The sequence below is a fragment of the Lingula anatina genome, chromosome 2, assembly GCF_051362555.1.
Source record: "Lingula anatina isolate TDL-2025a chromosome 2, LinAna3.0, whole genome shotgun sequence".
Taxonomy (NCBI): domain Eukaryota; kingdom Metazoa; phylum Brachiopoda; class Lingulata; order Lingulida; family Lingulidae; genus Lingula; species Lingula anatina.
The window spans coordinates 20,683,231-20,700,384 of NC_141768.1; the positions used below are offsets into that span (position 1 = coordinate 20,683,231).

General features: G+C 34.8%; 1 protein-coding gene across 4 annotated transcripts in view; it reads right to left on the reverse strand.

Moving 5' to 3' along the window:
- Nucleotides 1-15,008, reverse strand: part of LOC106156690 (uncharacterized) — a 29,932-nt gene extending 14,924 nt beyond the window's left edge. The window contains exons 1-6 of one of the 4 annotated variants that reach the window (XM_013532061.2): nt 14,924-15,008; nt 14,518-14,578; nt 13,506-13,868; nt 8,506-8,620; nt 1,934-2,059; nt 313-377 (exon numbers count right to left, since the gene is read on the reverse strand). In XM_013532061.2, the coding sequence (XP_013387515.2) occupies nt 313-377; nt 1,934-2,059; nt 8,506-8,620; nt 13,506-13,742 (543 nt within the window). In that variant the 5' untranslated portion in view covers nt 13,743-13,868; nt 14,518-14,578; nt 14,924-15,008. Of the gene's footprint in view, nt 1-312; nt 378-1,933; nt 2,060-5,323; nt 5,819-6,824; nt 7,091-8,505; nt 8,621-13,505; nt 13,869-14,517; nt 14,579-14,923 lie in introns of those variants that run through there. The other 3 variants (XM_013532063.3, XM_087004117.1, XM_013532062.3) reach the window with 3 other exon arrangements.
- Between the last annotated feature and the right edge of the window lie 2,146 nt (nt 15,009-17,154).

Consider the following 17,154-nt stretch of genomic DNA (forward strand, 5'->3'; position numbering starts at 1 on the left):
TCCAATACTATTATTTTTTCTTTTTTTTTCTTTGTGTGTGTGCATTTTGTATGCGCATATGTGTGAAAAATCAGAACACTCACATTCCAAATGCTGATCATTATTTTTGCTCTTGCAGAAACATAAGTTTCCATAATGATAGCACAACTACTAACATTTCTAAATAACATCAATTATTGTTTTCTCCATCAAATATGTGAAAGATGTTAACAACATATTTAAAAAAACCTGGATGGAAAATATGAACATTATATATGCAGTCTCAACTTTACATTCAAATAAACTTATACTATAACTCTAAATTATACTTACATCATAAAACTTCCTAATGTTGCTCATTAGGTCCAGAGTAGATCTGAGATTTCCACTGACTAATTCTAGAACAGACAAGGGAGCTTATTACATGAAATGTATATCATTATTGTTGCTGACTGCTCCATTTAATACAGAAATGGGTTGATAACAGCACCAGCTTCGGGTGACCAAACTAAATTTTTCCCAACACAGCTGTGAAGTTAAGCATGTAAAAAGGCTACATGCCTTCTTTGAAAGCGTAAAAATGTGACATCTGTTTCACTAATTATAACTATTCTTTGAAAAATAAAATACAATAAAATTTGCACAGTTAACACATTTCTACACATAAATTTAAAAAAAAAACAAGACAAGCATGATTTTAAACAGAGAAATATAACATCAGTTCTCTTTTCTCTACTAAATAAAATAATCACTTACATGTACAACATTATTAAGTCCTATAGAGTGCCATGTATCACATGTAATCACAGCTCAACTGAGAAATCACTTTGAACGCCCTCCTAATATTACATATCTTAGTACATTTTCTGCATGGTAAGGTTAAGAACATATTCCAAGGATCAAAGTAACTCCATGGTGATCAGGAAAATATTGAGCAAGCTGATCTGGGATAAATGTCAAACCAGACTGATAACTGAGCAGCATGTGTATAAGTGAGCGCTAGAGGTTTTACTACTCCATTTATCAGGAGCATAAAGTGAATTTCAGTATATGGCCAATTCCTTGTGATGGATGTCTTAAGCTGCATTACAGTTTTTGACCCAATCTACTTGAAATTTTTATTTTTCCTGATTGTTACATATGACAAACAGTGTATGAGATAGTTTGAGGCAAAACTGATTGAATGTACTGAGTATCTGTATTAATGGAAGAGAAGATACTGAAAATATACATTGTACTGAGTATGTCCATCTAAGAGACAACACAGAAATGAAATATTTTTAAGAATCAGATCAACTGCTATGCACTTCAGAAAACACAAAATCAATCCATTTTCCCTCTAATTTCCGGGTGGCATGACCCACAACACCCCCCCCCCCCCCCAACTACCCCACCCACTTCGCCCTGACTTTATCTGACATTATCACCTTACATATACGGAATTCTGGCCGTATGGCTTTTGCATATGATCAACTGTTTTAAAATGATGCTTTGTTTAAAAAATAACAAAAGAAACCTAACAACCTTTCCTGCCTTAGGAAGTGCAATTTCCCTTCTTTTTTGTTGCTGCATCTACAGGGTTTGAGAAATTAACATGCTTGAGAACCTTCAACACAACATGCTGACCTTTAGGAGAGAGGAGGCAGAGAAAAAAATATTTAAGAAATTTTCAGATCGTAATTTTCTATAAAGCAAGTTATTTCAAAATTTAAACAGATAAGTACCCAGGAGTCAAAAAGAAATGATGAAATACCGTGTGTTTTGGGGGGGGGGGGGGGGGAGTCTACACCACACCCTTTGGGGGCAGCCTCATCAGCAATCTACTTATCTCTGCATGCAAGTGCAATTTCTTGTGTATGTCAATCAAGCTTTGGCCATGATATATGGCCATGACATAATGGATTATGATTATCAGAAAAAAAAAAAATATTCAAAAGAAGATATTGTAACAAACCTCTTGCTTGAATCCCTTGAACATCCAGACCTTTACCCTCGAGAAACGCCAGACATTTCTGCAGATTTTCCACTTTCTGTGCTCTTATGATTGGCTTGGTCTGGATCCCTTCGACTTTTGCTGCACCTGAATAAGAGAACATGGCCATGTCACAGGTAAAGATAAGACAGAGACTGTAACAGCTGACAATACACACATGAGTTAGAATCTAGAGTAAGGACAGTATGCGACAGCATTACGTACACTTTGTACGCTCAAAACCTTGTGTAAATTTTTCCATGCTTCATCATCTTAATTTCAAAATAATTGGCTGTGTTCCTGTTGGCATGAATATTCATTTAAGCAACTGTTCCTAACCACATGCTGTATAATTAACATGTTAGATGAGAATTAACACATTGCATGTTCAGACATAGACAAATTTCTAACCGAGTTCTGTCAATCTCCAAAGGCTGTCTGTTTATCATAAGCTCAGGCCTTTTTTCCCATCAAGCAGAATACTTTAGCTACACAGCTATGCTGGTACATGTAGGGGGCATTCAGATTCAGACAAGGTACCAGCTGGATAGATCTAGCTCAGCTGGGATTCTCAATAAAGGGGTAATTACGCCAAGTTGCTCCAGGGGGCGTGTCAGACAATTAAGCTTAATATTATTACTTTGACTGTACTTCAGCCAGAATTCCTGAGTTGAGTTGAATAGATCTAGCTGGTACCATGACTAAGTCTGAATACTCCCTTAGAGGGACTGACAACTTAATAGCCTGTCTCTTAGGCCGCATTTAGAACAGTGGCCTAAAGAGTCCGCGTCAAATATGGCCACTTGTCGTCTAATCCGCTAATAGACACTGAATAGATTCCCTGTGGGAAAGTATTTAAGTGGTTCGGCCATATTTGACCCTCAGACTAGTTAGTCCACTGTTCTGAATGCAGCCTTATATAACCGAGTCTCCTCAATAAAGCTCCCCAGAATGGACATGGCCAATAAACCAAATAAATTTTGGAGGTTGTTTCAAGGTAAAATTAAGTAGGTCTCTGAATAAGAGATGTAACCCAGAGCACTAGTAGATTATTACTTTCACCAAAACAGTAGAAGGCTAACTTGTGAAAGCTAATAACCCTCTTCCTCCTCCCAAAGAATAAGCTGAGGCAAATAGACTGACCTCCTTTGGAGTATTAATCGTAATCAGATGTCCTGAAGAGTTGGATAAAACAAAGATAGTTCGACTCAGCTTGACTGGAAACTCGACTTTGGGCTCCAACCAGTTTACGTTTAAAAGAAGTCATCAGGTGATTTAATACAGTTTCACCAAGAATCCTTAGCTGTCAGATTCTAAGCAGGTTATCGCTATAATACAGAAAATGGTCTAAAAGCTAAGAGATCCCACTGTGCTTCAGATATGTAAATCCTTGATTAATGTATTTAATTCGATTTTCTGCTGATATAATAGACATTAAAAATTATACTAGTAGGTATGCACCTTATGCACCACCTGACTCTGTTAAGTTCAGATTCCATATGTTATGGATCGCAATGATGCATTAACATTATGTAACAGATTCAGTCATTATAGAGTCATATTGTGCATAAATCAAAGTCTGTTCGAGTTTTTAAAAGTATTTTTTTCAACAGTTACTTTGCCTCATTTTCTGTCCCCATAACTATGTGGACTTGATAACAAGGAAACATTAATTAGATTTAACTGTTGCCAATTGAATTCTAATTTAGTTCACTGCAGGGGACCAACACATTCACAATTAGCAATTCTTACCTTTAACTACACATGGGTCTCATATCAGCTGTCTCAGCTGGAAATGTGGTGTTACCAAGAGTCCATGTTATTTACTGTATATTGTACAATAATGATATCTAACACAAGAATTACAGGAATATACTTCGAAACAACCTCTTATGTTCTATTTTAGTTTTAAATATCTCTTAAATTGTCCAGGCCCAGCAACTGATTTGAAGTACCAGCAGAAGTGAAACAAGATTTACTTTTCAGACGCATTAAAAAGTCTAAGTCCACTGTGAACTTGCCGCACAACTGAGAGAAAAAAAATACTGAGTAACTTTCAAAGTGATCCCTACTAAAAGTTTAACTCTGGTTCAACACAAGCATATGCTATAGTCAAAGTGAATGCAGCCCTGAATGAATATGAAAAGCAAATACTTCAGCTGTGGTATGAATTCAGCTCATCTATCGATCACTCCACTCTACCCACAATCTGCAGAACTAACATTTCCTTTACCTTTTATGTGCTAAGTACATGGCATATATTTGTATTCTTTCATCTCAGTAACTTTCACTGAAAGCATACCTAGGTTTAATACATGTAGGCTTTGAAAGTAGGTTTTGAGGGACATTTTATAGGGTCCACATTAAAGAATTATTAAGCCATGCCGTATGCTTGATCATTTATTTATGTTACACGCAAATATCTATTTTTTTACATTTTTTGGTTTTTAAATTTTCTAGTAATTAATGTATGCATGTTCCCTAACTTCAGTGTGTTTAGAATACAGGGCCCCTACTTATATTGATTTTCCTAATTGACATAATGACCCAAACAGTGCAGATATATTACAGTTGATACTTAACTGTATCCCTAAAGTAAACACCTGAGCAAATATATCAATGTAATATCATAAATTTTATGTAACTCCATCTCATGGGACATCATTAATTCAAAAAGGTCAATTAAGTTAATGCTTCAATATAAGTTAGATCTTAGTATGTATAATTTTTCATCATTAAGGGGTGATATTTTCCAGTCAAAACAACAATTACTTCTGACATTTGTTATTTTTAGTAATCAATAAAATACACATTTACACAATAAGCTCTGATAATTCCCATTAATATTGGGTAATTAGGTATGAAATGTTAAGGCCAGACATGCTTTCAAAACCTGTTGTTTCTTCATGTAATTTCTCCGAAATTGTGGGAATATTCCAGGCATAAATTCTAAGAAGTCCACGGAGGTTTTATCCCTCTCATTAAAGTTAATCATGCAATATTAAATGCTTTCATGTGCAAGTACTGCACTTTGAACCAGCTGTTTTAATTGTAAAACATGTACTAGTAATTCATGAAAATTCATATTTTCTTTTAGTGAAACCTGTGTCACCATCAACTGGATATGTGTCAATTGCTGATAATGTGTTAATTTGAACATCTAACACAGAGGTACCCTTATGTTGAATTCAGTGAATAGAATTATTATCAAGCATCTGCCCCTATCATGCATAGCCAAACTATGATCAGTACATGATCCTTAATTAATTATCAAATGGCTTCCAAATTCTTCACACCTTTTAATTCAAGCTACAATTTAAATGTTTAAACATGATAGAAACTATATCATTTTCAATTCTACAAGGAACCTACCTTATTTAACAGGACAAATCACACAGCAACTGCATTGGGCGTCAGCAAAGTTTTACTGGTCAGTTTACAGTTACGCAGCATGGGAAAAATCCTGACTGATGAATGAACATTCTCAAATATTTAAGGTTAAATTCCGTGTTGTGTGTCCAGGTTGGGGAAGGGTGAGAGGGTCATTGGAGTGGCTGTTGTGAACAGCACTGGGAGTCCCCATCAAAGTGAAGCAGGCACAGCTTATAACAAGGCATGAAAGCTCCATAGATTTCACGCCAATTTGCTCCTGAAAGCAGCCCCCTCATGTAAAAAGCAGAGTGTGGGCTGTGTTGTTTGTACACACCAAGGAAACTCCACAATGGAAACCCAAAGGGATATTTTCTTACAGACCTCACTCTGTTAAAAACCTTGCTTCCATAATTTCATACCCTAATCAATATTATTGTATCAACACTGTTGTTAATTATTGTTGTTGTTCCCTGGTCAGACTGAGTGGACTGACCGGTCTTTGTCACTCCAGAGATGTGTCCATACCAGAATGAACTTAAGACTAAAAGGGGCCTTATACTTGTCCTCATGCAGGCAACATGGTTGATTATCCATCAATTTTGATGTCTGAAATATTATGGGGTCTTCCAACCCAAGGGACAGGATTGCACAAGACAATCAGCAAAGACTTTGTTGTTCAGTGAACAGGATTGACTTGGGGCGCATTTTTGCCTCATTGCCATTTTAAATTGGAACGTGTCTGAACTGACCATTAGTGCCCTGTGAGGGGCTTGGAGCTGTCAAAACTCAATACAGAAGCATTCAGAATGGTCACAGTGCAACAGGAGATGACCAATTGCTATAGCCTAGCTGCACCATAATAATAAAAATAATCATGATCAAATATTATTGACTTAAACTCTAAATTCATGCTTCAATTTTCTTGATTAAATATTGAATTCAAAAGTATTTGAAAATGCCTGTGTGAAAATTCAAAAGTGTTCAGAAAATCCATACCTGTACAACAATTTTACCAGTATGTTAAATGCAGAAATGGTAAAATATCCATTCAACAAGGCTTTAATTTTTTTTTTCATTTCCTACCATCTGTGTTTAATTTTTGCCTTTCATCTAAACTATAAAAACATATGCCTTATTAAAGCATACCACTAACCCCCTCCTGCAGCCAAATCTAAATGCAATCTTTCCTATCAGCCTCCTGTCAACTGTGTGCCAATAAGGAATGTCAATATGTTCTCAGCAATCAATTGACAAAAATACTACTCTGGTGACAGAAATAGGACTGCAGCTAGGGGTAGACCAGATAACCCTTTTCAAATTATCTTGTCGAGGAGAGACAATCGCATCTTTTCTGACTTTTTTATAATTAATAAACAATTACACAGCTGAGTATATAAACGATTAATCAATTTTGTATAATGTGTTTGAAATTACCACCAACTACAACACTTAAACAAGAAAACTTCACAGCTCGGTAAATTTTGTCACTATAATAACTTACCTAGTAAGCAGACATCTACAGTGTAGCAGGTACTGATTCAACATGAATTTATGAATCCATCTCTAATACTCTCCTAAATAACTTACTACAAGTACTGTATCTAATACGTACACCAGTATTCACATTTACTTCCAGCCCAAAGAGTCAGGCAGTTGGACAGGTCACTCTACCTTCAAGTTCCTTTAGCTTATACCATAACACACCATCTAATCCAATGTTGACTGTTATTCTCCCCTTTTATATTCAGGATTAACAGGTTCCTGAACTAGTGTCATTTGATCCTCTATACATGAATTGTCACAAAAAGGTACGGAGGCTCAAATCATGGACAAGAACCCCTTTAATAAATATTTGTTAATTTGTGGTTGTATTTTTGCTTAAAGACTAGTAAATATGTTTACAGTTATACCCAAGGCCAAATTATTCAACCTTTCTGATACCAAAACCTGACAGCCTCATGTGTGTTAAAAGTTTGGTAAATGTTGTAAATTTTAAAAATCAGATGCTTATGTCAATCTACCATGACACCACTTGAAATATTATATTTACTAAGAATGTATGTTCTTATAAATTGTGTCTGTGCCTCTTGTAAAGATGTGTATTGTATTAACTTTGTGGATTTGGGTATCAGAAAATTAATGAAACTACTGATTTTTAAAGAAAAATGAAAAAAAAACTTAATAAAAATTATTTCACTCATTGTTTAATGCATGTTTCTTCTTATAAGATGGATATTATTCGAATCTCCAAGTGCAATAAAATGACCTATTATCACCTCAATGAAAAGCTTCATTGAGTGGCAGGACCTCCACATACACTTGCGCCATCTATTGACAAAATGTGCAACTAACGCACACAATGAAGCTATTTTACTCTAAGTAGAATTTTCAACCTGCAGACTTTTATACATGGACATTTTTAATGCCAATCAATCAGAAAAAGAATACAGTCCCAGTTTGAATGATGGTTATATTGATTTTACCAGGTGCAATTTCTATAAGAATCACCTGTGTATTATTTCATTTTTCCTAGCAACTGGGTCAATTAAACATGTAACTTTAGTAGTAGCTTTTATTGAATGATTACTGAGGAAAAAAAGAAGCTTTGTTCAGTTTATCTATTCAGATAACAAAAATTTTGTACCTTTTCAAACCTGCATTTAATGATCTATTCTCTTTGCCTTTAATATTTTCCCATCTTTCTAAAAAATTTCTTCAAGACCATCTTTTAATAGTGTTATTTCATTTGTTTACCCATTTTAAAACTTCAGTTCTCTGAGAGTTACGTATCAATACTAAAGAGAGGGAAAATGTAACTTCTTAATATTTAGTAAAAAATGTAATTTTCCTGGAAATTTTAAAGCTTTCCCCTTAGTAATTACCAGGGCATTCTATATCCAGAACCCATTCCAAAATTATTATCTATTAAGTAATTTTTAAGTCACTCACATAACAGATGGTCACTGGTGATTTCCACTCATTATGGTAAAATATAATTAAGGAATTTTAAGACTTGAAAACTGGTACATACACTTTTAGAAAATTCTCGGTGGTTTTGGGTAGGGCCTAATTTTGCCTTGGTGACAAAGGGGGGATTGTCTTGATTTACAGAAAAAAAGCTATATATGCCTTTAAACTAATTTTAAAACTACATGTATAATTTCATAAGCAAATCAACTTACTAACAATCTCCAGGAGATTAACCAGAGTCAAGCCATCCCCCACACTTTTCCGCAAGTCTCCGACTAAACGACATTTGTTCTTCTTCAGCACTTCATTGGCCCAATCTGTATGTTCCTAAAATACACAGTTAATATTGTGATTAGCTTGATGTAATTTTTCATCATATTTGTCTGTGTGTCCGTTTTATTAGTGGACGAGATCATTAAAAAACTCTTCACAAATTTAAAAATGTCTTCAGAAGATATAATAATAATAATAATAATAATAATAATAATAATAATAATAATAATAATATATGTAATTTGTCATGATATGGGGGAAAGCAATGATTACATATACCTAAAAAGGATTTTCATTTCACTAGTATTTACATTTTGCTATATATGACAAAGGTAGGTGCTCTTGAATGAGAACTCTCTGAATATTTTCACGTCATATAAATTTCCATTCACTTGTATATACTATTTTTATAAATACAGTATCTACATGTTTTCAGTAAACAATTCAGACAGAAAATCAGATAGTCAGACAGAGGAAAGGGTCAATGGAGGAATGGACAGAATGACAGACAGATGGTCAGGAAAGAATCGTGAAGAATTATATAAATATCAATCTATATACTTGCAAAAGAATGTATACGTAACAATATGCACCAGAGATCAGATCTGTTGTAGGCAATTATCTAGACATGCTTTTAACCATATCCCAAAGCAATTAAGGAGTCCCCACAATTCCTGCTAAAACACTCAGTTTTTATGAACAGTATACTATTACAAAGTGATTTTACTAGCATACATAATTTGCCAAGATGTCTTTTGATCTGACGTGTAAAAGTAGGGATACATGTAGTTAAGAATGATTGTAGTGTTGAAAGAGCAATATGAAATAAATCAGATCTCCCAACAGCAAAGTTCCATAGGTCTGAAACTCTTTGCATAGAACAGTTTTATGTTAAATAACAAATACCATCACCGAAGTAACACAGAAAAGGTTTCAATCAGTGATGCTGTTACAGTGCTTTACAACAAAATGTCTTCTTCTTCACCTTTTGGACCAATGTTTCTTCAAGGCAATAAAATTCAAAATATTGTACTAATGGACCAATTTTTTTAAAATCAATGACATAGTGTCAACTTCCCTTTTTTCCTCTCCAACCAAAGAGCCTTCAGACCAATTCACCTTCAGAATATCATACATGAACTCTGAGATTGATGAACCTATGGACAGTTGATTTTTTATATTTTTTTCTTTTAAATTTCACAGTGAAGTCAACTTTCCATTATTCTCATGTACTGTCAAACTCTGAGACAAACAAACCTACAGATTGTCAGGATGCACCCATATGTACTGCACAATGTACTGTCCAAGCTGACTGGGTTTGTCCAAGCTGCATCACAACAGCTGGCTGGGCACATAATTGCTTGCCCTGGTCAAGCTGCGGCCACTCCTGACTGGTACAAAACAAGCCGTACTTGAAGTCATGCTTACACAGCAAACTGATTGTCCACAAATTATTAACACTGTTAATTTAGATTTGTTGACAAATTCACTGAAGAATAAATATTATAGTGAGGACTGGTTGAGTTAATGGTTCTATAATAATTTAACTCTTAAGATTTTTGTGTGCTGTAAGCATGTTCAAAAGAATGTCAAACAAACTGTTCTGCCTAAGGAGTCAGATTAGGATAAAATGCAATGATGAAAAAATAACACTAACACTGGAATACTCAGTCTCTTTTTGTACTTACTACAGCACACTAACTTCATTTATTGTTCACATTCATTGATGATTTGTTTAAAGGTTTAACTACATAATTCGTATCAGTATGACAAATTTGTCTTAAAATTCATTACTTAGTGCTGATGGCATATTAATATCAAACACAGCTTTCATCTGAATACTATTAAACTAATTTATTATTCCCATCACATTTTTAATGAAGTCCACAAAGATGTAGGCTGGCTCATAGCCAGGGAGGTTGGGGGGGGGGGGGGGGGGGTGGGGTTCGAAAGAACCACCTTTTTTGTCAGGAAAAGGTCCATTCTGGGAAGAATTTGTTTAGGTATACTAAGCTTTCATTGTAAAAGGTCTACTTTTTCAGAAAAAGACCCACCCCCTTTAAATTTGCTGGTTACTGGCCTGAAGATGGCTGCCTCCTTATTTATGACTACAGGTTTGGTGCGAGGGAAAGCTCTCAAGTTTAGAACCATCTTCCCGGGTTCAGTGCTTGTGCTCAGCAAAAGACATTAAAATTCATCAGTCCCATTTTACAATTAATGTGTGCTCGTGTCTCAGGCACAGTTCAATTTCTCTACTGACCACCCTCACCTAAAACAAGTAAACTGACCAAAGAGCAGCATTTGGTGGCATGTTTGAGACTTAAACCTAAGATCTAATATACCGTTTATTAGATCTTAGCTTAAACTGATCATCTTATTATGTATTGTGTGAATGCATCTTTGCAATGAAATGCACGTTATTTAAACAAAACAGGAGGGCTCTGCCTAATTATGACTAAAACCCAATCCTCTCTTACACAACAAATAATTACATTCATTTAAGTGAAGCCAATAAATATGGCCCTTTTCCATGAGTAAAGCATTATAATCTTAGCATTTTAGGAATAATCAATAACAACTGAAGTAATAATCAAAGATAATAATCAAGAAACCTCAAGTTCATAGTTTGTATAGTAAAAATAATGCATCTACATAATCAATTTCACTAATAAATAATTGCATCCAGCGATATTGATGAATTTCCATATTTTTCGATGCTTGTTAAACAGTGGATTGGATTTATTCATTAATAATAGTTGAAAACTAAATTTTGCCAAAAAAAAATTATAATTATTTTCATTATAAAATAGAATAAAATGAAATTTGTTATGGCAGTGGCAAAAAAATAATTGTGAGAAAAATTAATGTCATTATTGGAATTAAAGGGGCAGGAGGCATTTCTAACATTAGAGTACATACAAGAAAATATAAGAGAGGTATAAGAAATGGTCTACTGTTTGAAAAGGGTCCATTTTTTATCCAAAGTTTTGCCATCAACTGTTTAATAAAATGGAAAGATGTTAAGAGAACTACATGGAGTAGTTTCATTAACAATTGCTTGACAAGCTGACCATAAAAAAACTTCACTTTTGCTCAGTGCTCTGACCCTGCTCATTTTTCTTTTCAATAATATCACCTGTAAGTGTTGTCAAGCACAGGTGGGAGGGGGGAGCTGCCCATAATAAAAACAACAGAAACCTGACTGTGCATGCATGCTGTGTTCCCATGTCAATAGGGTAACAATTTGTCTTCAAATTTCTCAGGTGGATATTTATAACATTCCAGCATTTAAGCCGTTGAATGGACTTAACTCTGGTGGTTCTTTAAATCTGACATCCCACTTCACACCCAACTTACTTTCAAAGGCCAAGAAAAACACATCTTGTATTAATGACAACATTCGGTTTCAATTCTCATACAGCCCCCTTTAACCAAGGGACAATTCTGGGCTAGGCCAGATTTCAACCCCAAACAATGCATTATCAAACAATATTACAGTTTTGAATTTACGCTAAATTTGTTTCTGTAGTCTTTATTCAAACTCTATATAGTTGTGACTCCACCTGTGTGGAGAAAAACTGGAAGAGTTGTGTTGATTCTGGTATGGATCGCTGCGGTGGGTCAAAGTTTAGTTACGATAAGAAAATGGCTTCACAAGTTAACAGAAAATATTTCCTTGACGTGTCCATTTTAAAGTTAAAGCAGTGAATATTAATCAAAAATTAAAGGAGTAACCAAAATCATTTTCAAAAATGTGAATGATAATGTTTCATGTAGGGCCAATAAAACAGACCCCAAAACAAATATTTTTATAACAGAGTAAACCAGCTTTGTGTCACACAGTAAATCAATGTGGTAAGCAATTTATTAAGCTGGTATTTAAAACCTTAAACAACACCACAAACTGAGCCATTTATCATTTCACACCTGGCTTTCTACTTGCTAATAACCGTAAAGACTTAGAGCTAAGAAACCCACCATAAAATGATTAGAATGTCTGTGGAAAGTTGTCATATTTAGGAGATATCAAGAACAGGATTAACAAGAGGCCCTTTATTTTAGATTCACATTTCATCTCAGATGCAGACATTCCTCACTTTACAGTCTAACCCTCATTACATAGTCTCCTTAATGTCTCGTTATCTTTTAATCATATTGCATCTTTGAATTAAATCCAAATAACTGGACCTGGACTTGGCACCAGCATGTCAAGCAAATTATTACATATAACTGACACTCTTCAAGATAGCAGAATTTATCAAGATGCAGGTGTATGTGTTTCTCGACAACAGGTTTTAATTGAGGAATCCACGGAGATACAAGAATCATCCACTCACTAGCAGTTTACATAACCTATATGAGGTGGATTATGACAGTTAAGCTTCACATGCTACAACAGTCTTTTGAAAATGCTTATCACATTGGCTGAGTTTAACATGTTCTTATGCACATGTCCCATACAGTTATGCTGAGAGAGAAGAGCAAACAGAATTTCAATCAAACCTACTGTTTATTCATGAAAGGAAAATGTTGAATTAGTGTCATTATATCAAAATCAATATGTTAAATGGCTGTGCAGCATATCATCTTACTTCTTGCTTTGTTTATCATAACCTTGGATGCATCTTTTTTTAGGAAGCAGGAGGAAAGAATATACATTAAAATGTGCTAAGTTGTGTCAGTATACCCCATAGTTAAAAGGCAAGTAGCAACTGTCATTAATTTGAATTTCAATTAAAAACACAGATAAAAAAAACAAATTATTTTTCAAACCAAATTTTATTTTTTGGAGAAATGACAAAAATGAATAGAATGTGATTTACTAGATGACTGATCAAGAGTTTTTTTAACCTTTTATTTAAATTGTTTAATTTGTGACTTTTTAAATTTTTATATTTTTTGATAATAAACAAAATCTGACCACGATGCACACTCTCACCTCACACTCCTGAAGTGCCCACTCTCCTCCTATTGAAGACTTAACCGGAGACGCGGTTGTCCTTGAATATAGAACCCCTTTAGGTGTGCTTAATCCACTCCCTTCTCTCTTGTACAGTTTAAGTCCTTTCCCTGTTAGGGTCGTCGTAGCTTTTCCGTCCTCTGTCCATGAATTGATGGGCTTTCCAGGTTCCTTTTCCTCTGTGTTCGTTAAATTGTCCTGTGCTGGAGCAGGCATGTTGGTTACTGATTAAGTTTCCCTTGGGCTTCCGTTAGAGCTCCCTTTGACCCCCGTTGGCATCAGTACAATATCAACACACACCTTAATGCAGCACCTTCGCCAGCCTCAATGCTTGGCTAATACCTGGCCATTTGATAACAAGAATATCATAATAAAGGCTGTTCTCTATGTGCAATCAGAGGGGTGATTTGTTTTGTTAGCTCAATTTAACCAATAAAGCAACACTTTTATGTATCAAATATAATGCCAAGTTTCCAGTTGGTATCCTGTTACCTTTTAAATTCAATAAACTGAGCTGTTTAAATGGATTTTTCACGGTTTTAAAATCCCTTGGAATTTAAACAATGGAGAAACCATTTATTCAGTGATATTTACATCATTTCTCATTAACAAATTTGAATCATTTAGGATCAGTTCTGAAATAGAATTACAGCTTCAATAACTGATATTGATCAAGCACTTACTAGCAATATCTAACACATTTCTGAGAAATACTGCATAATTAAAATGACAGTTAAGCCATTTGTTTTCACACAAGAAACTATATACAGCATGAAAGCAGTCTTTTGGTAGTATGGGTGTATGTGATAAGCATTTTACAAGGGAAATAAAATTGTACAGTTCTAACAACCAAAGGCTCTAAAAATCACAAAGACGACTTTATAACTTGGTGTGACAAGTAAACAGTATGAAACCAGTACCGGACACACTTAAGACTATAGAAACATTTACTTACTTGGGATGTAGCTAATGATATTTGCCATCCACTTACCTTATTTGAAAATTTCTTCCTCGTAACGTAATAATTTGGACTAGGGTGGCCTGAACAGTTCCTAAATGTCAAACCGAAATTGAATTTCAAATAAAATGCCAAAGGTGTTTTTCACAAAGTAGAGCTGCTTATGTGCATGTGATCTGTAAAAGTATAAAGTGACTTGTTTCTTTGTGTTACATGCAAGTTCTCTGGTTAAAATCAGAAATTTTAGTCATTGAAACAGACTTACACCCAGAGTAAGTTATTAAAGAAACATGAATCTAGTGCACTGAAGTTTCCTTTTTAGTTCCATTTTTTTTCCAAAACATACCTGTCAATATATTTACATAATAGAACTGAAAAAAATTTTCAGGAAATTAATGGCTCCAAGTTCCTATCAAAATCAAACCATTAGAATACTAACTCCAATACAGCAGCATCGTCTTGATGACGTCCTGTTTTCTTGCCAGTCTCTTCTCATTACTTCTCTAATAGTTTGGTAGATTAGGCCTGCTGTTGAAAGAGTTATTTAACTGTTGTTTACTTGTGATTTACTGTGGCAGACCACTGATACAAAAACCAAATAAATTCCAGGCTGTGCCTTACATCTGCCATGCCACACGGTGATGACAAAGATGTGGACTATAGGATCAGGCACATATTGAAACTGCTTGGCTACCAATAGCCAGCTGACCATTAGCACAAACAAATCACCAATATTTCTGACACTTCAAAAACATTTGACATCCTACATGTATACCTTTGGATCAAACTGCTACGGCAGCACCTTTCTTGTGCACATTTCAAACATCTTTTTGCTACTCACAGACAGTATTTAGTGGCAGGTCTTGATAAATACACAGGACATATCAAAACTACTAAAATAACATTTGTACTATTGACCTTTCCACACTGCCACATATATTAAAATCAACAAATAGTAAAGTTACAAATATTAAAAGAACTTTAAAATGTAGAAAATCCAGTAATGATAAAATAAAATTTAAATAAACTACCTCAATTGGGTTAATTATTAAGAAATTAATTGATATATACTACAGACATTTTAACATAATAAAATTAATCCATTTATATTTATTTCAATCACATTATTGGTAAAAAAAAAAGGATCTGTCAAGACATTTAAGTCCTTAGTAACTTTTCTGGCAACATTTGACACTAACAAATGGTGTTCCATGTGACATTCATAAGGATAGGGGATTGAAGGGTGAGGCATTGAGACGAAAACGCTACCAGACCCCCCCCCCCCCCCTTATTCATTTCAAATGATTTTATTTTAAGACAACCCACCTGCATTTCACCACGAGCGTTCCCGCTCTTCTACCTCCTTCTCCCCCCCCTCCTCCCCCGACACACACCGACCTTAAAAACCCCTTCCAAAGCGAGTCTTTATCTTTTTTTTTTTTTTTTTTTTTTTTTTTTTTTTTTTTTTTGCAAATGCTTCCATTTCTCTACTTACTGGTGTGAAACCAAATCAGCTGAGAGCCAACTAACAATTAACAGGGGCGGATCCAGAGATATTTTCTGAGAGTCTTCAAAATTATGTTTGTTGATCCATCCCCCATTTTTGACCGTCTTCCATCAGAAAAAATAGATACCCGTCAATGTAAACTTGAAAATCTGACCGTCTTCCGGAAGACCCAGAAGACGGCCTAAATCCGCCCCTGATTAAGATCTAACAAACGTTAACAAATTACTGCACGAAGCATTGCATTGCAAGTGGATGTGAAGGATGTACGTGTGCTGTCACAACTACCACACTCATTCGCATCACGACGCACTGCGGACCCAGGGAACACAAAGATTAAAATTTTAATTGTACGTAGCTTCATAAATATAAAGCAACAGACTATGGCAATTTAACTATGTCACGTTTGGATGGAAAAATTATTGAATTTTGCCTCATTTTATATTCCGAATTTTTTCTCGCTATAGGCCTTCTCCCCCATCCCCTGGATGATCGATCTATTTTTTCATAAAACTGCAGTCTTCTGAACTTAACCTGAGTTTAACTGGACGACTAAAAAAGATAAAGATAAAATGTTAGGAATGATAATAATGGCACTAGCAATCTACTTGAAAGTTGGATAGCGGTTGAAGACTGGAGAAAGCAATGAACTAAAAAATGAAACAAAATTTTTCAAAGAGACTTTTGGAAGACATTCATCTGGTCCCAAAATTTAAATGCTTGTTAACATACATTTTCTCCATAGAGCTGTATCCACGCACAGACATGTAATTATATTTTATTTATATATGTTTTATATGTTTTATTCTTTCACTCTCAAATAGCCACTTGGGGGCGCCACTGTCATCAATATGCTGTAAATTCTAACGCTGGGGATGTCGTAAAGAGTGATATATGCACATTTTGATATTTTATTTTTGTATTTTATGAAAAAATACGTTTAAAACTAATTAATGATATTTATTCTTCGCACCATCTTTACGTAAAGAAGTATTTATAGGGAACAAGCATGTATGTGGCGATAATTTTTAATTCGGATAACTAAGCATGCCTCCCCCCTCCCCAGTTAACATTGGCACAGTGTCCTTGAATCTTGTCGACATGTAGTTACGTTGTCATATCCCAGACCATTTGACTGACTTGTTCTCGTACATTTGTTTACTTAT